The following is a 24,362-nucleotide window of genomic DNA, read 5'->3' on the forward strand; positions in this document are numbered from 1 at the left end:
TTTTTTTTTATGATGGAGTCTCACTCTGTCGCCCACGCCGGAGTGCAGTGGTGCCTTGGCTCACTGCAACCTCTGCCTCCCAGGCTCAAGCAATTCTCCTGCCTCAGCCTCCAGAGTAGCTGGGATTATAGGTGCCTGCCACTGCGCCCAGCTAAATTTTGTATTTTTAGTAGAGATGGAGTTTCACTATGTTGGTCAGGCTAGTCTCAAACTCCTGACCTCGTGATCCACCCGCCTCAGCCCCCCAAAGTGCTGGGATTACAGGTGTGAGCCACTGCGCCCAGCTGCATATTCATTTTCAACCTAGAGTTTAGGACTTCTATGATTCCCTGGTTGCAGAACCAATAAATCTGTGCCTCGTATGTCACATGGACAGAGCTGGGTTCCTGTAATTTTTGCCAGCTCTACTTTCCCTCCTGGCAATGGTGGAGGGCAGGCCGGTGCCCTCCTCTGGCTCCCCAGTGCCTGTGAAGGTGCAGAGAGGAGGGAGGTTACAGAGGGCCTGCACAGGGGACCAGGGGCTGGGAATTGGGGGAAGGTCGCTGGCAGATGTGTTTGTTCAACTCATGCAATGCTTAAGTCTTTTTATTTAGTTAATGAAAAAATTAGGAGATTTCACTCCAAATTCCATGTTCAGCTTCCTTTTAAAAAAACTGAGCTGGCCAGGTGCACTAGCTCACACCTGTGATCCCAGCACTTTGGGAGACCCAGGCAAGTGGATCATGAGGTCAGGAGTTCGAGACCAGCCTGGCCAACATAGTGAAACCCCGTCTCTACTAAAAATACAAAAATTAGCTGGGCGTGGTGGTGTGCGCCTCTAATCCCAGCTACTCGGGAGGCTGAGGGAGGAGAATTGCTTGAATCCAGGTGGCAGAGGTTGTGGTGAGGCAAGATCATGCCACTGCACTCCAGCCTGGGCAACAGAGCGAGACTCTGTCTTTAAAAATGAAAAAAATCAAGCTACCAGCACTGGGTGCCCTTGCTGCCTGGCCACGTGAGGCTGCCGCTGAACAGCAGGTGACCATGGGGCTCAGGGTTTCCATACCCTATCAGGGCATTCCTGGACCCCCATGCTGGCCCTGTGAGTGCCTGTACCTCTGGCTCCTGCTGTAGGCAGTAGAAGTCAGTGACGTGCGTGGGGACACAGCTGAGGACACCTAAGTGTGCAAGGTGGCAGGAGGCAAGGACAGCCAGGTTGTGAGGGACTCTCCACAGCAGTAGGAGGTTCATGGGACAGGCGGATCCCCTCCCTCTGGGGGCTTTGGGCCCACGGCACCCTCCTCGTGCTACTGTCATTGTTTCACTGTGAGTATGCTCCTAAATCCCTAAATGGTACAACCCCGGATAGGACATGGCCAAGACAAAAAGATAGTGCCCTGCATGAGGTGTGGCCCTCTGGCCCGGCACCCAGGGAGAGAGGCGCTTATCACTGCCTGTCTGCTCTCTCTCCCCAACAGTCCTGTGGGGTTGACTTCGAGGTCAAAGCATTTGCCACAGACAGTGCCGATACCGAAGAGGACAAAGTCCCCAAGAAGTAAGAGCGTGGTTGCGGAATAGGTGAGGGGTGGGGTGCAGGTGGGGAGAATGGACCGCCCCACCTTGTCTCTGTGGGACAGAACTCTTCCCACAGGGCTGGCATGGCTGGGGTACCATCTCCGTGTGGGGTAGAGGTCAAAGGTTGATCATTTTGGGAGAAAATAAAAAAAACAAGAAGATGACAGAGAAGGTAGCAACCTCCAGGGCTCATGCAAGCCCCTAAAAGTTTCCAGGTTTCCCCCCCTTTTTTTTTTGGTTTATGTGTGTGTGTGTGTGTGTGTGTGTGTGTGTGTGTGTGTGTGAAAATGTACACAACATGAAGTTTGCCATTTTAACCATTTTTTTTTTTTCTGAAACTTTATTTCTTGTAACAGGTATTTGTTTTGTTTTTGTTTTTGTTTTTTTAGATGGAGTCTCACTCTGTCACCTAGGCTGGAGTGCAGTGGTCCAGTCTCGGGTCACTGCAACCTCTGCCTCCCAGGTCCAAGCGATTCTCCGGCCTCAGCCTCCCGAGTAGCTGAGATTACAGGCATCCCCACCACACCCAGCTAATTTTTGTATTTTTAGTACAGACGGTGTTTCACTATGTTGGCCAGGATGGTCTTGAACTCCTGACCTCAAGTGATCCACGTGCCTCAGCCTTCCAATGTGATGGGATTATAGGTGTGAGCCACCATCCCCAGCCCATTTTAACCACTTTTAAATGTACCATTCAGTAGCTTAAGTACATTCCGAGTGTTGTGTAGCCATCACCGATGTCTATACCCAAAAATTCCCCATTGCCCCAAGCAGGAACTCTACAGCCATTAAGCCTACCCACAATCCCTCCCATCCTCCCAGCCCCTGGTACTGCTTTCTTTTTCTACCTAAACAAGATTTCTACCTGGCCTTCGCACTGTCCCCTCATGCCCCATGTACACACCTCTGGAGGCTCAGGATAGTGAGCTGCAGTCATGGAGCTCGCAGGTATATGGCGGCTGTTCCATGAGGCCCTTGATGCCCTCACATCTCAGCCTGGCTGAGAGGAGGCAGAGCCGGGAACCCATGGAGCCTAAGAGGCCAAGCTTGGCCCTCAGGACATTGCCTGGCCCCCACATCCCACAAGCTGTGGGATCTCAGGGAAGGGGCCAGGAACCAGACGCCCAGGCTCTCCTGCCATCAGGGCTGCCTCAGGCTCTGACCAGCATGCTTGCCCTCCTCCCGTCCACCCTATCTTCGTGGGGAGCGTTCCTGGAGCATCCCCGTGTGATGTGGGGACAGAACAGAGGTCTCCCTGAAGCCGTCTGGGTGTGAATGTCTTGCTTGTCTGTACTGTTCCATACAGGAGCTCCGTGCGACTGCTGATCCGCAAAGTACAGCATGCCCCACTTGAGATGGGTCCCCAGCCCCGAGCAGAGGCGGCCTGGCAGTTCTTCATGTCTGACAAGCCCCTGCACCTTGCTGTCTCTCTCAGCAAAGAGGTAACCACCTGCCATCACTAGTCCCCCCAGGGCAGCGGGCCTGGGGGAGGCCCCACACGCCTCTCTCCACCAGCCCCAGACCCTAACTACATGGGGGCCTTGCAAGGAAGCCTGTTTCTAAGATAGTTAAAGCACCAACATGCGTAAGTTGTGGGCCTGTTGTCACAGCCTAGAGCTGGTCACCATGGTCCTTAGAGAGGGTCGAGCTGGCTTTCACCCTACCCACTGGCTGTCCCGAGGGACTGCAGAAGGAAGGGCGGTGTCTTTCACACACCCGCCCCAGCCGTCCTTGCCCTCTCCACTCCATGGGCCTCGTTTACCAATGGAACATCAGTAGCTGTGGTATCCCAAATTCTTCACTTCCTGGGAAATTTAAGTTTCGTAGAAACCACGTGGGATGGTGGTGTCATCTGTGAGGTCATCTCTTATCGGTGTCATGCTGGGAAAAGGTGGGAGCTGCTGGCCGAGGCTGACTCTGGTTCCTCTGGTCAGCAGTCAGCGTATGTGACTGTGTGTATGTACAGTGTGCGGGTGTGCCCATGGGGGCTGGTTACACGGGCTCCGCTGGGCGGGATGCCAGCACTCGGCTTTCCCAGTGGTTTCCTTTCACTTCACTCGTCCTGCCCCCAGAACCCCCTGACCCCTGGCCTCCTCTGATGTGACTGACGTTCAGAACTCCATTCCCCTCCCCAGCTTCCCACAGGTGGGCAGAACGTGTTTCAGGCCCTTCCTCAGAAGAAACGTATGACTGTCACTTCATCTGCCTTAAACTCCCCCGCTTTTATTCTAGTGAAAGGGATTGAGATGAATCTAGAAAGCTGTGAGATGAAAGACACCACCACAGCTGTTCTCTGCTTCTGACCTATCTGCTGACTCTTCCAGATCTATTTCCATGGGGAGCCCATCCCTGTGACCGTGACTGTCACCAACAACACGGAGAAAACAGTGAAGAAGATTAAAGCATTCGGTAGGACCTTCTTCTCAAAAGTAGAGGGCAGAGTCTCCTAGAGTTTCTGATCCTGTTTCCTGAGGGGTCACTTCTCTGGTCTGATAAGGCCCTTCTGGGTCCTTGGAACTGTCTCTGCTATGATAGGCAGCAGCACTGCAGAGGGAGAAAGACCTTCCCCATTTTCTCATTCAACTTCCTGCCCACTTAGGCTGGCTCTCGTCATGGAACAAAATTCCTGACAGGTGATCTCTTTCCATGGTCGTGCCTTCCTGCAGGGGCCCCACAGTCATCATCATTGTGGACAGGTGCCACACAGTGTCATGGGTCAGGCCTAATGTGTGGGCTCCTGCTGTGGGCTCTGCAGTCCCAGCCGGCATGCACAGCAGGGGCTCCTCACCTGCCTTCCAAGGCTTTGTGAGGCTCTAAGGAGAGGCTCCACGTGGGAGCGCTTTGTAAATGATGAAGAGTGACCGTCTCACCTCCAGTGGCCATCATGTCTGGCCGACCTTACCACATCCTGCAGGGAAGGCGCCTCCTGCCTGCTGTTCCCACATGCTTCCTCAGCTCAAAGAGTGTCAAAGCACAGGGGTCTTAGATGATGGTCTTATGTGGCTCTTTCATGAGAAAGACATGATGGAATGACCTGTGAGGGTAATCTCTAAGTTCAATTTTTAACTCAAACATTTGATGACCAAGACAGTTAGACTTACACATCTTGGGGTGACTAACTGTCCAGGTGGTCCAGGACTGAGGACGTGGAGCTTCCAGTCCTAAAATGGGCTATCCCAGGCAAGCCAGGATGAGCAGCGGGCCTGGGTGTCATATAGCACTTTTCTCTTTTCCTGTGAGTCCATCATAGATGAGGTTCAGAAATTCTGATCTGCGCCGGGTGCAGTGGCTCACCCCTGTAATCCCAGCACTCTGAGGGAGGCCGAGGCAGGCAGATCATCTGAAGTCAGGAGTTCGAGATCAGCCTGGCCAACACGGTGAAACCCTGTCTCTACTAAAAATACAAAAATTAGCCGGGCATGGTGGCGAGTGCCTGTAATCCTAGCTACTCGGGAGGCTGATGCAGGAGAATCGCTTGAACCCAGGAGGCAGAGGTGGCAGTGAGCCGAGATGGCACAATTGCACTCCAGCCTGGGCAACAAGAGTGAGACTCTGTCTCAAAAATAAAAAAAAAATAAAAAATAAAAGAGCGCAGCCTTGAAGCCGAGGGCTGAGAAAGCCGAGCCTGGGAAGTGGAGGGACACCATCATCAGGGAGAGCAGTGTGTCCCCTGGGAGGCCGCAGGGAACGCGCATGTGTGGGGCGGGGGACCGCCGCTGACCACCCGACTCCTGTCTTCCCTTGCAGTGGAGCAGGTGGCCAATGTGGTTCTCTACTCGAGTGATTATTACGTCAAGCCTGTGGCCGTGGAGGAAGCACAGTGAGTAGCTTGTTGGGTTTCCGTTTCCTGGGTGGCTCAGCCCTCTGTGTCACGTTCCTCACTGTTTATTGCTGAAGAGGGAACTAGAATGTTCAGCTAGCCCGCCAGCCTTCCACTTCCTTCCTCTTTCTCCCTTCGAGGGCTGCACAGAAAGTTAGCATCTCAGCTCTGCGTCTACCACACCCCTCCATGCCATCTCACAGGAGTTCTGAGGATTAGTACGAGCTAAAGAATGACGCAGAGGAGGAAATAAAGACAGAGATGTCACCATGGGATCCACTGGCCTTTTCTATTTATCCTTGGAATGAATTATTAGGAATTTGATACTATTCCCACCTTCCAGAAGATGGTCAAATGAACTGTCAACCCAGGCTGGGATTCCCTATCTTTTGATCTCAAATTGAAAATCGGATACCAGTGACAGCTGGGTTAGAATGTACCCATTCTTAGCTGGTTGTTGTGAATGACTTTTGCCCCTTTGTTAGAACAAAAAAGAAATGAGAATCCTGCCATGGTTCCTTCATACTGGCCTGAGAGACCTGCCCAGCTTTGCTGTGTGCCACAAAGTCAAATAGACTCATTCAATACATGGCTTGGGGTGGGGGGCGATGATCTCCTATCTGCCAGCCCCCCAAGAGGATAGCTTGAGCAGGTCTTCCCTCTTTGCCTTGCTGACATGTTCTAAGCAACATTGTATGTAAAAAATATTAGCACGGTTAGAGGAAGGTTAGGGGAGGGGAGTGATGAAAGACAAACTGATTCTTTAAGATAATATAAGGTAATAGATATATACATTTTTGAGATGGAGCCTTACTCTGTCACCCAGGCTGGAGTGCAGTGGTGAGGTCTCGGCTCACTGCAACCTCCACCTCCCAGGTTCAAGCCATTCTCCTGCCTCAGCCTCCCAAGTAGCTGGGATTACAGGCACCCACTACCATGCCTGGCTAATTTTGTATTTTTAGTAGAGACTGGTTTTCACCTGTTGGCCAGGCTGGTCTCAAACGCCTGACCTCAGGTGATCCACCTGCCTCAGCCTCCAAAAGTGCTGGAATTACAGGTATGGGCCTCCAAGCCCGGCCTATATGAAACAGATTCAACCTTAAGTTGAAACAGGTCTATGAGGGAGGAAAATGGGAAAGAGCTGCCACCCATTATCTCCTCTCGGCCACGCCTGGGCTCTGTTCAGCCTTTAGGGCATCCTCGCACATCCCTGTGCCCTGGGGGTCTTGGCCCTGGTTCATCTTTCCACATATGCTCAGCAACATGGGAGCAAAGGGTCCTGGCCGAGTTTTCCCCTAGTATATATTCCATCACTTGGTCCTCTTTCATTTCTTTCTTCTTTTTTTTTTTAATTATTATTATTCTGTTACCTCCAGTAATGGGTATAAGCAAACTTGGTCCTCTTTCAAAGTGTTGGGTGCATTTGGGGTCAATGATACCCAGGAAACTGGAAAGCATCTCAAAGGCCCCCAAAGGCTGGAGGAGCCTGGGAGCTGGACTGGACACCCGACGAGTCTCAGGCTAGAGGCCACTGAGAAAGCTGCAGAGCAAGAACCATCGTCCCTGAACCCAGTGGCTTCTGGGGCTTTGGTGGGCAGGCTTCCATGGAACCAGGTCAGACCTGACTCCCAAGCTGTCCCCACCATCCAAACCCACATCCTGAAGCTCTGGGAAGTGGCCCCAGGGCCTTGGCATAGTCCTTTGGCAAGCTCTGCACAAGAAGAAAGGCCATCCACTGGGCCCAACTCTTCCTATTTCAATCATCTTCACAATGCTGTTTCTGCTTTTCTCCATGCCCAAATTATGCTCGTGAGGAGAGGTTCCACCAGGACCCAGATGGGAGAATGTGGTCACCTTGGGCTCTGGCAGATTTCTGTGAAGAGCTTCCTGTAGACACTGGAGGCAGGATAGGGGACAGCTGCTTTTACCTATCCAGAGTAACTTGATTAGGGAGGGGAAATCCTTTCCCAGAGAGGCAGTTCAGACTTCCAGCTGTCTCAGGACAGCCTTAGAATGGTCCTGATGCTAGCCACACCCCACCTGCTTCTGGCCAGGCACGAGATGAGGGCGTGCTTCTGGCACAAATGGGCTCTGTCGTCCAAGATGTGCAGCCATATGATCGTGGGCACACTTCCTGTCTGGAAAATGGGAATCTTGGGAGGACCTTCTTGGTATGGGGTTGATGAGGGTAAGGTGAGAGTTTTTGAGGATAGGCCTTAGCACCAGGCCTGGCACACAGCACGCGCGTGAACGGAAGAGCCAACTCTCCAGCGTCAGAGGCTTCTTCATGGTCCTGGCCATGCTGCCATGTGTCTGCCTGGAGAAATACATGCTGCTGTGTCCCCAGCTTGATCCCAGACCCACCCGTTGGCACAGGGTCCCTGCCATCTGTCAGATGTTGAGAAATCTACAGCCTGACTAATGATGAAGATCCAGTAGAGAAAAAGCATGTGCTGCTTTAGACCCAAGCTAGTCGGTCTGTGTGAGCCACAAATTGTGGGTCGCTGTGTTGCCTCTCTAGACAACTTACCACACAGTCACACTGTGACACCCTTATAGGGACAGTTTTTGGTAACAAGAGGCTTCCTGGCCTGGGCTTGTTGCTGACGCTAACCAGAAGGTTCTGCCGGCCACCGGATGGTTAACAGAGTCTCAGGAGGAAACTGTGGTCTCTGACTTTTAAGCCAGTTGGTCTCATTAACTCCATAGAACATTCTAGAAATTCAGCAATTTAGAATAGGCTGAGTTGCTTGAAGAAATATCCTCCTGTTGCTGCCAGCCCACCCTGAGATTTCACAAGCACTGCTCTGCTTCTCAAAAGGCCAGTTCTGATCTTCCCAGGAAGTCCATCAGGGATGTTGATCCTAGAAAATGCTTAATGGCACATAGGGGCTCATGGGGCTCATGGAGCTCTTTTGGTTATAAATCTCCTCTGTTCTTCCTCTAGAGAGAAAGTGCCACCAAACAGCAGTTTGACCAAGACGCTGACACTGCTGCCCTTGCTGGCTAACAACCGAGAAAGGAGAGGCATCGCCCTGGACGGGAAGATCAAGCATGAGGACACGAACCTTGCCTCTAGCACCATGTGAGTCCTTGAGGCTCAGGGAATAAGTGTTGGCAGCGCAGGCCAGCACCGTTCTGCTACCCTTCACATCACCTTGCTGGGCTCACAGGCACGCACATGCAGCATGGGGGCCCAGTGTGTGTAGTACAGAGTGCACACGCAGGGGTCCAAACAAGGATTCCACTCTCACCCCTGGTGTGATGTGAGGGTCACACCGTGGGCCCTGGAGACAGCTGTGCGCCAACCCCGGCTCTGCTGCTGGCCCTGGGAAAATGCCTTGAGTTCCCCCAGAACCTCAGTTTTCCTGTCTGTAAAGTGGGGGTGATAATAGTTCAAGTCTCACAGAGCGGCTACGAGGATTCAGTGAGACAACCCATGTAAAGCGTGGGGCCTGACAGACAGTGAGTGCTCTGGGAATGTCAGCTACTGCTTTCTGAAGCATCACTAGCCAGTGTAATGCCCTAAGCATGTCAACTGAATAATGCTCTTGGCTGTATTCATTCACTCATTTATTCATCCATGTCCATCAGGAAATGTGAAGAACAGGAGGTCCTAATGACTTTAGGTATCCATTGAATTTAAATGATATTAAGTACTGATCTGCTCACCCTTTGAGGGCACGCCCCTCAAAGGACCACTGGCTGAATCTGGGCAGCAGATCTAGCAAAGGCTATACAGTGAAGTTCCAAAGTCAGCATCTGCTGTCCTTCCGAGCCATGTTTTTGGGCTTCCCTTCCCGGGAGTGTGTCTGTCGGTGAACTCTGAGAGTTTTGGGTTGGAGCCAAAACCCAGGCTCAAGGCCCACTCACTGCCACCTCCCCATGTGATGTGCTGGGGGTTCCCTCTGCGGCCCCAGTGGACCACCTCCGAGGTGATGCCAACAGACAGGAGGCTGGAGTGTTTGACCCCATGACCCTGACGCTCAGTAGCTCACACTCTCTGAGACCAAGAGTGAGGAACAGTGAACAATTAGCAGATAGCAGGTGGGAGTCAAAGGATTTTTCTGAGGATAATTGGCCAGGTTGTTGTGTTAGATTCTAGAGCACATTCATGAAGCTCTGGGAGAGAGAATGTCAGGGAAACTGAGGGCCTTGATCAACATATTCGAGGGCATAGGAATTATATGAACGATGATGGCGCCCCACTCTGCGGGAATGTTCCATTGTGTGTGGACTAGTTTCTAAACATGTTCGACTCTCCGCCCCTCTGTGAGGAAGGTGTTTTTATTTCTTTTTTTTTTTTTTTTTTGAGACGGAGTTTCGCTCTTGTTACCCAGGCTGGAGTGCAATGGCGCGATCTCGGCTCACCGCAACCTCCGCCTCCTGGGTTCAGGCAATTCTCCTGCCTCAGCCTCCTGAGTAGCTGGGATTACAGGCACGTGCCACCATGCCCAGCTAATTTTTTGTATTTTTAGTAGAGACGGGGTTTCACTATGTTGACCAGGATGGTCTCGATCTCTTGACCTCGTGATCCACCCGCCTCGGCCTCCCAAAGTGCTGGGATTACAGGCTTGAGCCACCGCGCCCGGCCAGGAAGGTGTTTTTATATGCGTTTTATGGATAAGGAAATTGAGCTTGAGCCAGAATGAAAGACTATCCAAGGACATTGAATCAGTTAATAGCAAAGTCCACTCCACAGCAAATCTCCCAGCTCAGGAAGCTGCCAAGGGACAAAGATTGCAGGGTGTCCTCAGGCATGTGGCAGAGCATGTTCCATTCACCAGCTGCTCGGCCCCATTCAGTGCAAGGTAGAGTGAATCCCAGCCGGGGGCAGTGGCTCACACCTGTGATCCCAGCACTTTGGAAGTCCAAGGCGGACGGATCGCTTGAACTTAGGGGTTTGAGACCAGCCTAGGCAACATGGTGAAACCCCATCTTCGCAAGCAATTAAAACATTAGCTGGGCATGGTGGCACGTGCCTGTAGTCCCAGGTATTTAAGAAGCTGAGATGGGAGGATTGCTTTAGCCCACGAGGTTGAGGTTGCAGTGATTGTGCCATTGCACTCCAGTCTGGGCGATAAAATGAGACCCTGTCTCAAAAAAAAAAAAAAAGTAAATCCCAGCAGTGGGGGCCTCTCAAGCTTGTACCCCTTTTTTCCCGTTGGAGGCATCCTTTCTTCACCAGGTCCTTGGCCACATTCTGCAAGTCCAGATAAAGATATCCTGTCCTCTTTTTTAAAAATTATTTTTATATTTTTTGAGACAAGATCTCACTCTGTCACCCAGGCTGGAGGGCAGTGGCGCGATCTTGGCTCACTGCAACCTCTGCCTCCTGGGTTCAATCAATTCTCCTGGCTCAGCCTCCTGAGTAGCTGGGATAAGAGGCTTCCGCCTCCACACCTGGCAAATTTTGTACTTTTAGTAGAGATGAAATTTCGCCATGTTGTCTAGGCTTGTTTCGAACTTTCTGAACTCAAGTGATCTGCCTGCCTCGGTCTCCCAAAGTGCTGGGATTAAAGGCGTGAGCCACCGCGCCTGGCTATTGTGTCCTCTTTTTTTTTTTCCTGAGGCAAAGTTGCATGCTTGTTGCCCAGGCTGGAGTGTAATGGCACGATCTCGGCTTACTGCCACCTCCACCTTCCGGGTTCAAGCAATTCTCCTGCCTCAGCCTCCCAAGTAGCTGGGATTGCAGGCATATGCTATCACATCCAGCTAATTTTGTATTTTTAGTGGAGATGGGGTTTCTCCATATTGGTCAGGCTGGTCTTGAACTCCCGACCTCAGGTGATCTGCTCTCCTCAGCCTCCAAAGTGCTAGGATTAAAGGTGTGAACCACCATGCCCGACTATTCTGTCCTCTTTTAAAGGAGCTCCAGACACCAGTGAGCCAAAGGAGCTCTCTGGGGAGCACTGTGGCCTGGAAACACGTGCCTGAGACACCACCCCTCAGAGGCTCCCAGGCTGATGTCTTCTTCCAGGCTCAGCACCTGCTGGCCACCACCCCAACTCCTTTTCCAGAGCTGTTCCACCCTCCCCTGCCTTCTGCCTGTAGCCTTCAGATTTCTTGAGCCTATTTTCTATCATTATTAACATGGTTTTTGTTAGCATTTCATGATTTTTTTCATACCTTAATTCCTGTTATTGGACATCCTGGAGTACTGATGTCTTCTGCTTTGGATCACACATAATAAGCATCTGCGTTGAAATGCCCAGCATGGTGCCTGCCAGACAGTAGGACTTCAGTACCCATTAGTGGGATCTGTAATGATGTTTCTGTCAAGGAATGTCACATTGCACTGTCTTTGGGGACACATCTGAGGCTGTGACACATCCCGCTCATTCCCTTAAACACTGACAGCTCTCACACGGTGCCAGGTCTGATGCTGGGTGCTGGGGACACACGGCTGGATATCTTGGAAGGCAGGAGAAAAGGAAGGGGCATTCTGGAGCTGGGTTGTGTTGGCAAGTCTGGTGTGGGGGTGCTGTGACACAGTTGGGGATGAAGTAGCAAAGCCAGGCCGGGGCAGCTCATGGGTGGCTTCTGAGGCTGAACCTGCAGGTGGCCACGGAGCTCAGAAAAGGGGCCTGGCACGTGAGAGATGAGTTGGTGAGATAATCCAGGCAGGCAGAGCCTGCGGGAGGACTTGGGGTCTTGCACAGATGGCAAGTTTTGGCAGGTGGCAGGAAGGAGGAGCCGAGATGGATGACTGGGGATGTACGTTTGCAGAGGTTGCGCACAGAGAAGGGGGTGCATGCTCTGCCCTCTGGGAACTTGCAGAGGAGAAGACAAAGAAATTCCTCCAGTTCGTGCAAGGAATCCCCACACCCACTCCCCAGGGATGCAAACTTCTAGGACTTCGGCAGCTCAGTGAGTTCTCCAGTCCCTGGAGAACCTCCATGACGGTGTGTCTGCCTGGAACGGAAGGGCCGCCCATCTGCTCTTCACCCTCCTCTGCTCTCCATCATCCTTCTCCTTTTCCTTTCTGTTTGGGCAGCATTAAGGAGGGCATAGACCGGACTGTCCTGGGGATTCTGGTGTCTTACCAGATCAAGGTGAAGCTCACGGTGTCAGGGTAAGTGTCTCCGTACCAACCCTCGGGCCACTCTGTCCTGGTCCTAGATGGTCTGAACTGTTCCTTTCCTGAATGACAGGGAGACAGAATGCAAGGAAAGACCCACAGCTTCCACTGGGTCACCAAATAGAGCTTGGGAGAAGCTCTGTTTGTCTAGTACCAAGCTTCTGTCCGAGAAAATGTCAGGTGGGAAGGGGTGGAGAAGCAGACTCTGAACTGGGTGCACACTTAGTGGCACTTTGCAAAACACGTGTGCATATGTGCACGTGGTGGAAGTTGATGTGCAAGAGTGAAGATTAGTCAAATGTTATCCTTCAGAAAAGAGTGACTGCTGTGAAATAACTCAGAAAATCTCCATGTATTTGCATCTTAGAAAGTATCCAGCCATAAAGTGGGGACTTTCCCTTCCCTTCTCACACTCGTAATCACAGGGCATAGGAGACTCCTTTTCATACAAGAAGGCCAATATCCGAATTTTAAGGAAACAGGTCTCCGCTTTTATTTTCACGTGAAGCCGATTTCTTCCATTTGTTTAATCTTACCAAAAGGGAATAAGTTGAGTTTTCATTTTTGTTTCAAATTCCAGTGCCAAAGGCTCTGGCCTGTTACCTGGATGAGCCTTGGGGTAGTTCTGCCATCAAAGCGAGTCTGTGTCTTGGTTTCATATTTCTAAGTAGTAAAGAATTCCCTTGGGTAAAATAAGGGTTAAAAAAAAAAAGAGTTGCCCAAATTTCTAACGAAGTAGAACATGAGTCTGGTTTGCATTTTTGTTAGCACAGTGTTTGTTTTATTTTTCACAGTGGATTCTCCATAAAAGGATCTAAAAACAGGGTGGAGTTTCTTTAAGCAGTCAAGAAAAGCGACCAGCAAGTATTTCACAATGACCTCTGTGACTTATCTTGAATGTTAGGGCTTGACTGTTTTTTAAATTTATTTTAAGATGGAGTCCCACTCTGTTACCCAGGCTGGAGTGCAGTGGTGCGATCTCAGCTCACTGCAGTGTCCGCCTCTTGGGTTCAAGCAATTCTCCTGCCTCAACCTCCAAGGTAGCTGGGATTACAGGTGCCTGCTACCATGCCTGGCTAATTTTTGTATTTTTAGTAGAGACGGGGTTTCACCACGTTGGCCAGGCTGGTCTCCAACTCCTGACCTCAAGTGATCCACCAGTCTTGGCCTCCCAAAGTGCTGGGATTACAGGCATGATCCACCGCGCCTGGCCTTTTTCAACTAACCATCTTGAGAAAGAGATGATGTCACAGGTAGAGAGGAGGAATGAGGTTGAACATTAAGGGATGCAGAGACCCTGGAGGTTGTGAGTTAGGGAGTGAGGACCATGACAGCGAGGTTGTGTCCTACCTCTGAATCATAGGAAAGGGTTGCATTACCACTGTTACAGTTACCACAGGCATCTGTTTTGTGTTTCCTAGCTTTCTGGGAGAGCTCACCTCCAGGTAAGCCTGTTCACCTTCCCTCTTTGCTTATTTCTCAAAATATCAAAGGCAGCAAACCTGGGGCTCCAGAGCAGTTTCTGGTAAAAGCTGCTTTCTGGGCAACTGTGCTCAGAGGTGCTAGGAATGACGCTTTGCCTTCAGATGCCTCGCAGAACTGTGACTCACAGGCATTTCTTTGGGACCACAGCTAGGCCTACACCTGGGTGAGGACACATACATATGCACCCAGAAAACTGGCACACTCCACGTGGCCAACTTGTGTGTGTGTCTGTGCGTGTGTGCGTGCGTGCACACGTGTATATGGTAAAATACACATAACATAAATTTTACCATTATATTTGTTTATTTATTTATTTATAGATGGAATCTCACTCTGTCACCCAGGCTGGAGTGCAGTGGTAGGATCTTGGCTCACTGCTTCCTGAGTTCAAGTGGTCCTCCTGCCTCAGTCTCCTGAGTAGCTGGGATTACAAGTGTGTGGCATGACACCTGGCTAATTTTTGTAGACAGGGTTTCACCATGTTGGCCAGGCTGGTCTTGAACTCCTGATCTCCAGTGATCCTTCTGCCTTGGCCTCCCAAAGTGCTGGGACTACAGGTATGAGCCACCATACCTGGCATAAATTTTACCATTTTAACCATTTTATTTTATTTTTTGAGATGGAGTCTTGTTCTTTTGCCCAAGCTGGAGTGCAGTGGCATGATCATGGCTCACTGCAACCTCTGCTTCCTGGGTTCAAGTGATTCTCTTCCCTCGGCCTCCCAAGTAGCTGGGATTACAGGCACACGCCACTATGCCTGACTAATTTTGTAATTTTAGTAGAGATGGGTTTTTACCGTGTTACCCAGGCTAGTCTTGAATTCCTTACCTTAAGTGATCCACCTGCCTTGGCCTCCCAACGTGCTAGGGTTACAGGTGTGAGCCACTGCGCCTGGCCTTCACCATTTTAAAGTGCACAATTTGGTGACATTAAGTATGTTTATGCTGTTATGCAACCATCACCACTATCCAGTTCCAGAACATTTTTATCACCCAAAAAGGAAACCTCATCCCCATTAACTAGTCACTCTCCTTTCCCCTCTCTATAGTCCCTGGCCTAACTGCTAATCTGTTTCTATCTCTGTAGATTTGCCTGTTCTGGATATTGTGTGTAAATGGATTCATACCATATGTGGCCTTTTGTTACTGGTTTCTTTCACTTAGCTTAGTGTTATTAGCATAAGGTGTATCCATGCTGCAGCATGCACTAGCACTCCAATCCTTTTTATGGCTCAGTAATTTTCCATTGCATGGATATACCACATTTTGTTTATCCCATTCAACTATTGATGGGCATTTGGGTTGTTTCTACCTTTTGGTATTGCAAATAGTGATGGCTGCCTTTTAAATTATGCACAAAAAAGCGGCAAGTTAAGAAATGTTTGAGACAGGCGTTAAGCTTATGTCCCCCATCATCCCAACTCTTCTCATCTCCTTCCCTCACCTGGAGCCCAGGTTCCACCTTTACTTTTAGACCTAGCTGCTCCTGGGTCTGATGAGTGTGCTTCATTATAAAAAGAGTTGCTTGGTCTGGAGGTAAGCCTTGGGTAGAAGGCCCTGGGTCCTGGGTGAAGTGAGGAGCAACTCTGGTTTTTTGATCTCCTCTCCCCACCTTTCTATTTGTCCTTTCTCTAAATTTCCCTTCTACTTCCTTCCTTTGTTTTTGTTTTTTTGTTTTTATTTTTCAAACAGAGTCTCACTTTGTTGCCCAGGCTGGAGTGCAGTGATGCAATCTTGGCTCACTGCAACCTTCATCTCCCTGGTTCAAGCAATTCTCCTGTCTCAGCCTCCTGAGTAGCTGGGATTGCAGGCGTGCATCAGCACACCTCGCTAATTTTTGTATTTTTATTAGAGACAGCGTTTCACCATGTTGGTCAGGCTGGCCTCGAACTCCTGATCTCTGCTGAACCACTGCACCCGGCCCTTCATTTTATATAAATTCCAAGGCCGGGCATGGTAGCTCATACCTGTAATCCCAGCACTTTGGGAGGCTGAGGTGGGAGAATCACTTGAGGTCAGGAGTTTGAGACCAGCCTGACCAACATGGTAAGACCCTGTCTCTACTAAAAATACAAAAATTAGCTGGGGGTGGTGGCTCACGCCTATAATCCCAGCTATTCAGGAGACTGAGGCAGGAGAACTACTTGAACCTGGGAAGTGAAGGTTGCAGAAAGCTAAGATCATGCCATTGCACTCCAGCCTGGGCAGTAAGAGTGAGATTCCATCTCAAAAAAAAAAAAGTTTGTTTACACTGTGTTAAAAAATAAATACAAGTCACCCCACAGCCCTTTAGCTTTTGGAATTCAGTGGATCCTGCTCATCTCTGTTCTGCCCTGTAGCAAGAGATTGTGCCCAACCAGCAACATAACAGCCTTGCAGAAATTTTAACATATTAAACATGGTGTACATTGTTGCGAAGAATGTATTTTAAAAATCCTTTCTCCAGGATTTCACCTCTTCTCCACCCCCAATATCACGGTACCTCCTAAATAGGAGTAAGGGAAACCTAAACAGACTAGCTGCCTTAGCCATGTATGTGTAAGTGAAGTGACTGGAATACCTTCACAATTTCTACTTGATCATTTCTGTTGTTTTGTTTTGTTTTGTTTTAAATCCCACTGCAAGCTGGGCATGGTGGCTCATGCCTGTAATCCCAGCACTTCGGGAGGCCTAGGCAGGTGGATCACCTGAGGTCAGGAGTTCGAGACCAGCCTGACCAATACGGTGAAATCCCATCTCTACTTTTTAAAAACACAAAAATTAGCCAGGCATGATGACATGGATTTGTAGTCCCAGCTACTTGGGAGGCTGAGACAGGAGAATTGCTTGAACCCGGGAGGTGGAGGTTGCAGTGAGCCAAGATTGTGCCACTGCACTCCAGCCTGGGCAACAGAGTGAGACTCCCATCTTAAAAAAAAAAAAAAAAAAAAAAATCATACTGCATTGTCTTTCATCTTGGGCCTGGGGATCTTTTGTGATCTCTGCAGCCATAGGTCTTTGCTGGTTGTTTATAAAAGTGTGTATGTCTCTGTGTGTGTGTGTGTGTGTGTGTGTGTGTGTGTGTGTGTGTGTGTTCTCACCAATCTTCATTTTTTTTTCTAGTGAAGTTGCCACTGAGGTCCCATTCCGCCTCATGCACCCTCAGCCTGAGGACCCAGGTCAGTTATGTCAGTTTTTGGCTTTCTTTAGTTATTTACTACTTGCAGATTTATTATTGATTTATTTCTAGTCCTTCTTGACCATACCTCAGAGCATGGGAGTGGCCAGGTATAAGAGATTCCATGTCATCTACAAGGCAATAGTCTGGTGGGAAGGGAGAGCCCGTCTGTTCAGTGCTGAGCCGGGTAGTTTATCCTTGCTCCTGGACAGCAACAATCTCCTTAGGTTTTATCAAGAACGATTTAAAAGCAGAAGCTCTGCTGTCAACAGACCTGGATTTAGACTTAAAGATGATTTAGGTAAAAACTTAATTTGAGAGCACGAGGCTTTTGCATTTCATTTGGAAATGAAAGGCTTCATGTTTCATTTGAGAACATTAACAGGTATTTAAAAGAAGATATTTTTTTTTTTGAGACGGAGTCTCACTCTGCCACCCAGTCTTCTGGAGTGCAGTGGCATGATCGAGCTCACTGCAGCCTCGACCTCCTGGGCTCAAACCATCCTCCTACCTCAGCCTCTGAAGTAGCTGGAACTACAGGCATGCCACCACCCTCAGCTAATTTTTTTGATTTTTAGTATCTTACCATGTTGCTCAGGCTAGTCTTGAACTCCTGAGCTCAAGTGATTCTCTTGCCTCATCTTCCCAATGTGCTGGGATTACAAGCGTGAGCCACTGCACCTGGCTGAAGACAACTGTTTTTTGTTTGTTTGTTTTTTTGAGATGGAGTCTCACTCTGTCACAATCTTGGCTCACTACAACCTCTGCCTCCAGGGTTCAAGTGATTCTCGTACCTCAGCCTCCCAAATAGCTGGCATTACTGGTGCCTACCACCACACCAGGCTAATTTTGTATTTTTATTAGTGAGGGACTTTCACCATGTTGGCCAGGCTGGTTTTGAACTCCTGACATCAGCTAATCCACTGCTTCGGCCTCCCAAAGTGCTGGGATTACAGGCATGAGCCACTGCGCCCGGCCTGAAGATAACTATTTTTGACAGTGGCAGTTATGGTAAGGATACAAAAAATACTAGAAAAGAGGATCAGGCTGGGTTCCTGACACCTCAGCTCATTTGAATTGTAAATCCACTGGCTCTTGTATGGATGTGACATGAGCAATAGCTGTATGACTCTGAGAACATACTAGAAACCACTGGACTGTTCACTGTGAAAAGGTAAATTGTGTGGTATATGAATTTGATCCGAATCACTCTTTCTAAAAAGGTAAATGAAGCAGCAAAAATAATATAGGTGCAATCTCAGAAATTCTGAAGAAACATTCTCTTTGCGTGAAGGCAGCTTAGTTGACAGGAAAGGAAAAGAGATCTGTCTAAATGAGAACTCTCCACAGGTACAGGAATAAGGACTGCTTTAAGTGAAAGTGGTAAACAAGCAGTGCTTATTTTTCTCAGATTTTACAAATAACTTTTCTATATTGATAGTCAGATGCCATTTAAACATTAGAATGAGTCCCCCTCCCATTCATTTTAGGTTTTGTCCCAAAAACCTGGGATTACAGGCATGCACCACCACGCCCGGCTAATTTTGTATTTTTAGTAGAGATGGGGTTTTGCCATGTTGGCCAAACTAGTCCCAAGCTCCTGGCCTCAGGTGATCTGCCCACTTCAGCACCCAAAGTGCTGGGATTATAGGCGTGAGCCACCATGCCCGACCTGACTTACTTTTTAAAGATTCTTTCTCCATATACAACTTTCATGTTCCAGCCATTATGGCCTTGACAGTGAACATATCACAGTGTCAGGATAAAACAATGATCTTTTGTACTATGAGATTTCTGGGAGCAAAGGTTAAGACAAATCACCTCATGGTTACACAATTCTGATTTCTAGAGATAGATGAGTCACCAAACGTCATCTCTCCTGTCTTCTCTGCCTAGTCCTCGGCTCCCTGAGTCTAGGCTGGTAGAATTCTAAGCAGAGAAAGCATGAGCTGTATGTAGTTAGCCCTGCTGGAGCCTGGGGGCCAAGTAATTTGTGTGTAATAAGTGCCTTGACATGCTACCAAGCTTTTATTGTTCCCTGTCGAGAGCATCTCTACTGAACCAGAAGATGCTGATTTGATTCTTCCTTATTGCCTACCTCTTCAAGGCTGATGGTCCCACTTAGTGTAATTTCCTTGCTTGGCACTGTGGGCTGCAGAGTATTTCTTGCCCAGGGAATGTTTTGACAAGCTAGCCTCTCTAGGGCCCTGTATGTAGCGACCCTCATAGACACTCTCTCCCAGTGCTGGCTGCCAGCTGGGCACCAGAGACGAGAGCAGGGGCTCACCTTCAAATCACCACTGTGCTCCCTAAAACTAGGTGGGCAGAAAGCTAAAAAAAATAAAAGACACAAAAAAACCCCCATTCGTATTAATAGCAATTAGTCTGGGGATATAAAACATGTGAAAACCCAACAGCAACAAAATCAATGTGTTCACAGAAATGGAAAACTGTGTGGCTGGGGTTGGTCCTCAGCTTTAATGCACCCCCTAACCCTGGGATGCTGGGGAACGTCAAGTCCCAGGTCTCAGCCCTCTGAAGCCTGACAGACGGAGGTGGGCAGGGTGCACACTCTCATAGCACCCTGGCGACTCTGGCCTCAATGGTGTCCACAGGACATGGAAGGAGAAATACTTTGAAAGGAGAAGCGACTGGCCGGGCGCGGTGGCTCATGCCTGTAATCCTAGCACTTTGGGAGGCTGAGGCAGGTGGATCACTTAAGGTCAGGAGTTCGAGACCAGCCTGGCCAATGTGGTAAAACCCCATTTCTACTAAAAATATAAAAATTAACCAAACATGGTGATGGGCACCTGTAATGCCAGCTACTTGGGAGGCTGAGGCAGGAGAATCACTTGAACCCAGGAGGTGGTGGTTGCAGTGAGCTGAGATTGCACCATTTCACTCCTGCCTGAGCAATAGAGTGAGACTCTATTTCAAAAACTAAATGAATAAAAAATAAGAAAGGAGAAGCAACATCAAAGGGGGCAAGGCTGATCAGGGAAAGCATCCTAGAGGCGAGACTGAGGGGGATTCATTTGAGGAAGTGAGGGTTGCGGCAAATTGTAAAGGAAGCAGTGGTTTAAAATACAAGGAGAGGCCTGGCATGGTGGCGCATGCCTGTAATCCCAGCACTTGGGAGGCTGAGGCGGGCAGATCACTTGAGGCCAGGAGTTTGAGATCGGCCTGGCCAACATGGTTGAAGCCAGGTCTCTACTAAAAATACAAAAATTAGCCAGGCATAATGGCGAATGCCTGTAAGCCCTGCTACTCGGGAGGCTGAGGCATGAGGATGTCTTGGAACCAGGAAGCAAAGGTTGCAATGAGCCGAGATCGTGCCGCTGCATTCCAGCCTGGGTGAGAGAGCGAGACTTGGTCTCAAAAATAAAATAAAATGCAAGGAGAAAAGCTGTTGAAGTGGGAAAGGCAGGGAGGCAAGAATTACATGCAGTGATCATGAATTACTTATATCTAAGCCTTCTCTCTCAAACTGTAGCGTCACCTAAAAGGTAGACATTTTCTAGGCACAGCTTTGATATAGAATTTATACTAACAGATCTCTCTCTCTTTCTCTCTCTCTCTCTCTCTCTCTCTCCCTCTCCCTCCCCCCCCCCCTTTTATTCCATGCTTACAGCTAAGGACAGGTGAATGAACCTTTTGAACGTGGCCCTGACTTGCCCTGTGTCCTGGGACCTTCTCCTCCAGCACAGACCCCTCTTTGAGCCTTTGCGCATATCCCAAGCTCTCAGCCGGCTCAGGAGGCACATCCGCTACTTCCCTTCCACTCCCTAGTGCTGAAGGCGTGCACATTCCATTACACTGAGTGTGCTTGCTCACTCTGCACGTGCCTTCGTTCTCTCCCATTGGTGCTAGTTAAAGGAACTTTAAACGAAGCCATGAGGAAAATGGCATGCTCCCATGTTCTATCATGGGGAAAACCTTGATCAGTTCTTTTGTTGCAAAAAGATCAAGGATCTTGTTCCAGTTTCAGCATCAAAGAGCGTGCAATGATCAAAAATGTTGTTTGTTTTATTTTAGTTATCAGGATGCAAATTTAGTTTTTGAGGAGTTTGCTCGCCAGAATCTGAAAGATGCAGAAGCTGAGGAGGGGAAGAGAGACAAGAATGACGCTGATGAGTGAAGGCGTCGGCTCAGCGTGCCGGGAAATGGCCTGTAGTTACCAGTGCAATGAGCAAAGCCCCACAGTTTAGTCCTTTGGAGTTATGCTAAGTACGAAAAGATGAGTCTTCTTCCGGGAAATAAAGCTTGTCTGTTCTCCCCTGGGTCATGAGTTGATTGATTTGTTGGGGAGGCTGAGTTGATGACATGACACAGAAATGGCCACCTTTTGGGTCCCTGGAGTGGAGGCTGGAGAGGAGGCCAGCCTTCCACAGAAGGGCTCACTGCTGGTTCATCAGGGAGAGAAGGTATCTTGAAATCAATGTGCTCACCAGGTGGGGCCCTTGGTGTGTCCAGGGGCTTTCCCAGGGGTCCCAGTCTGAGCTGTTTCTCTGGGAACAGTGTATATGTTTCTTTTCTTTTTTTTAATTTTTGAGACAGAGTTTCCCTCTCGTCGCCCAGGCTGAAGTGCAGAGCTGCGATCTTGGCTCACTGCAACCTCCGCCTTCTGGGTTCAAGTGATTCTCCTGTCTCAACTTCCTGAATAGATGGGATTACTGGCATGCCACCATGCCCAGCTAATTTTTTGTATTTAGTAGAGACAGTTTCCCATGTTGGCCAGGCTGTTCTCGAACTCCTGACCTCAGGTGATCTGCCCACCTCAGCCTCCCAAAGTGCTGGGATTACAGGCCTGAGCCACTGCCCACAGCCCAGTGTGTATGTTTCTAATTACCTGACCCATCCCAACTTCCAGGCCCCTAAAGAGCCTCCTAAGTTAAACAGGGCAGAGAACACATGTGGACAAAAATACTCTTGGTTACTGACTGATTCAACTTTTGGGTCCAGGTGCCCGTTTGAGCTTTGGATTGTTGGATAAGTTCCATTCAATGCAAGGAACAAAATCAGATTCGGTTAACTTAAGGTGGGGAGAAGGAATGTAGTGGGAGAACCCTGTTGTGGTCAGAGAACTGAAGGATGAACCTGAGCTGCCAATCAGAGAAGCCCCAGGGGTCAGGAACCCAGTCTCCGGAACAGCCATTCATGCGGCTCAGCACCACACACTCCCAGCTCTGCATCTCTCGGCCCCAGTGGGCAGTTCTTGGGAAGGAGAATCCTACTGGCTCAGTTTTGGCTGGGAGGATCAACACCCTGTGGCCAGTGATGACAGAGCCCAGCCCTGGAGATGGAGTGCCCCAGAAAAAAGGGTTGATTTTGAGTCACATGGGCTTCCCTACAGTGTGCTTCCCTGAGACTGGGCATGAAAGGCAGAGGAGAGAGCACTCTGAGTGTCAGGGAGGAAGGTGAGCTGCATGTGGAGGAGGGATAAGAGAGGGGACACCAGGGGCCTTTCCTTTGTGGGGTCCCTTCCCATCCTGAGGCACTCACCGGGCCTGCTACTGATGGCAAAGATAGTGAACAGGCTCATGGTGGCCCAGGAGTGGATTGGGGATATGTTGGCTCTGGCCCATGCTTTAAGGGAGCAGGGTGAAGGGGGGTTGGAGATTTCTCCACAGTTCAACCCACTCATAGAAGGTTCCCAACGGTTTAGCAGGATTCCAGCTGTTTGGGTCCTGGATATTGGGAGTTAGATAAGGAGGCTCCACTTGGAAAGCCTGGATGGGATCCCAGACCAAGCGAGATGTGGACCTGTGTGTTGACTCAGGCATCCAGGGGTTGGGAGGAGGATTTATAATACCTTAGACTACAGGTGGAAGCTTGGTCCTTCAGCTCTGCGTTAGCAGGATCAGACAGAGTCCCTCGTTCTTTTTCTCTCCTGTGCTAAGGCAACGGTGCATAACTATTCCAACTCGTGCCCCTCTCAGGGCACCCAGGCAAGGGACGGCCAGGGTGGCACGCTCCTCTGGGGATTCCCAAAGCTGTTCTCCATTGCACTGAGCCCTTCCCCTGCCCTCTGCCACAGCGCACAGCCTGCTGTGTTTAGTCCTGCTAGAGCTCTCGGGCTAGCCAGACTGGGATTCTGCCCTGCGGTGCCTGGTGAGAGGACCAGCCTGTTGGTTCCTGCATTGCTTGACCCCAGGACATCCTAAGTCAGGGTGGACGTTAATAAGCCCGACCTTTGGAACTGTGTGGGTGAGACAGCCAGAGGGAAGGGCTGGAAGGCCAATCCCTGGAGACCAGAGATCAGAACAGGCCTTGCCCTCCAAGTTATTTTGGTGCCAGAACAGCCCAATACGCCCTCCAGGTGCTGGCTTGTTTATGGCCTGCAGCTGGCCACCCTGGGAGGGAGTTGGGGAAGGAAGTGAGCAGCCAGTTGCCCTGAGCGGGATGTGGAACCTTGGCTCAGCTCAGCCTACACATTTGTCGGGCTGTCTACTGGCATGTACAGTCCCTTGGTATCAGAAGGCAGGAAGTCTGTGTGCAGGTTGGATGTGTGGCCTAGGGTTTTTGGGACAGATGCAGTGCAAGAAACGGAGTAAGAGCAGTTGAAAGTGCTGCACAGAGAAAGTTCTAAGGGCTGGAGAACGGGGATCCCTGCCATTGATGGAGAGCCTGCCTTGTGCCAAGAACTTCACATCTGACACCTAACCATTCCAATAGTACTTGTAAATCAGTAGCGTCATTCACATTCATTAGACAAGGAAATTGGGATTCAGAGAGGTTATGTACCTCATGCAAGGTCAATGAGAGTTAAGGCTTGAATGCTGGTGTCCCTGAGTCTATTAGCAGACCTTTGCCCACTGTATGGTGCTGAATGGAAGTAGGAGAGTTTGGTGGAGTGTGGGGGGCGGGAGATTAACATTTAGGATTCAACAACTGCCCTTGCTATTTTTTTTCCGTTGAAATTTTCAGGCCAGGTGCAGTGGCTCATGCCTGTAATCCCAGTGCTTTGGGAGGCCGAGGTGGACGGATCACAGGGTCAGGACTTCGAGACCAGCCTGGCCAACATGGTGAAACCCCGTCTCTACTAAAAATACAAAAAATTAGGTGGGCATGGTGGTAGGTGCCTGTAATCCCAGCTACTCGGGAGGCTGAGGCAGGAGAATCGCTTGAACCGGGAGGCAGAGGTTGCCCTGAGCTGAGATTGCGCCATTGCACTGTAGCCTGGGCAACAGGAGGAGACTCTGTCTCAAAAAAAGCAAAAGAAAGAAATGTTCTTTTCTTTTCTTTTTCTTTTCTTTTTTTTTTTTT

The 24,362-nt window shown here is 49.6% G+C and overlaps 1 protein-coding gene across 2 annotated transcripts in view; it reads left to right on the forward strand.

Moving 5' to 3' along the window:
- Positions 1–21,377, forward strand: part of SAG (S-antigen visual arrestin) — a 40,483-nt gene extending 19,106 nt beyond the window's left edge. Inside the window, exons 7-16 of one of the 2 annotated variants that reach the window (XM_037741742.1) lie at positions 1,458–1,534; positions 2,861–2,996; positions 3,879–3,963; positions 5,302–5,374; positions 8,322–8,459; positions 12,372–12,449; positions 13,877–13,900; positions 17,042–17,097; positions 20,728–20,737; positions 21,132–21,377. In XM_037741742.1, the coding sequence (XP_037597670.1) occupies positions 1,458–1,534; positions 2,861–2,996; positions 3,879–3,963; positions 5,302–5,374; positions 8,322–8,459; positions 12,372–12,449; positions 13,877–13,900; positions 17,042–17,097; positions 20,728–20,737; positions 21,132–21,234 (780 nt within the window). In that variant the 3' untranslated portion in view covers positions 21,235–21,377. The remainder of the gene's footprint in view (positions 1–1,457; positions 1,535–2,860; positions 2,997–3,878; positions 3,964–5,301; positions 5,375–8,321; positions 8,460–12,371; positions 12,450–13,876; positions 13,901–17,041; positions 17,098–20,727; positions 20,738–21,131) is intronic. The other variant, XM_037741743.1, reaches the window with a different exon arrangement.
- The last annotated feature ends 2,985 nt before the right edge of the window (positions 21,378–24,362 follow it).

Source organism: Cebus imitator, unplaced genomic scaffold (assembly GCF_001604975.1).
Source record: "Cebus imitator isolate Cc_AM_T3 unplaced genomic scaffold, Cebus_imitator-1.0 Scaffold106, whole genome shotgun sequence".
NCBI lineage: Eukaryota > Metazoa > Chordata > Mammalia > Primates > Cebidae > Cebus > Cebus imitator.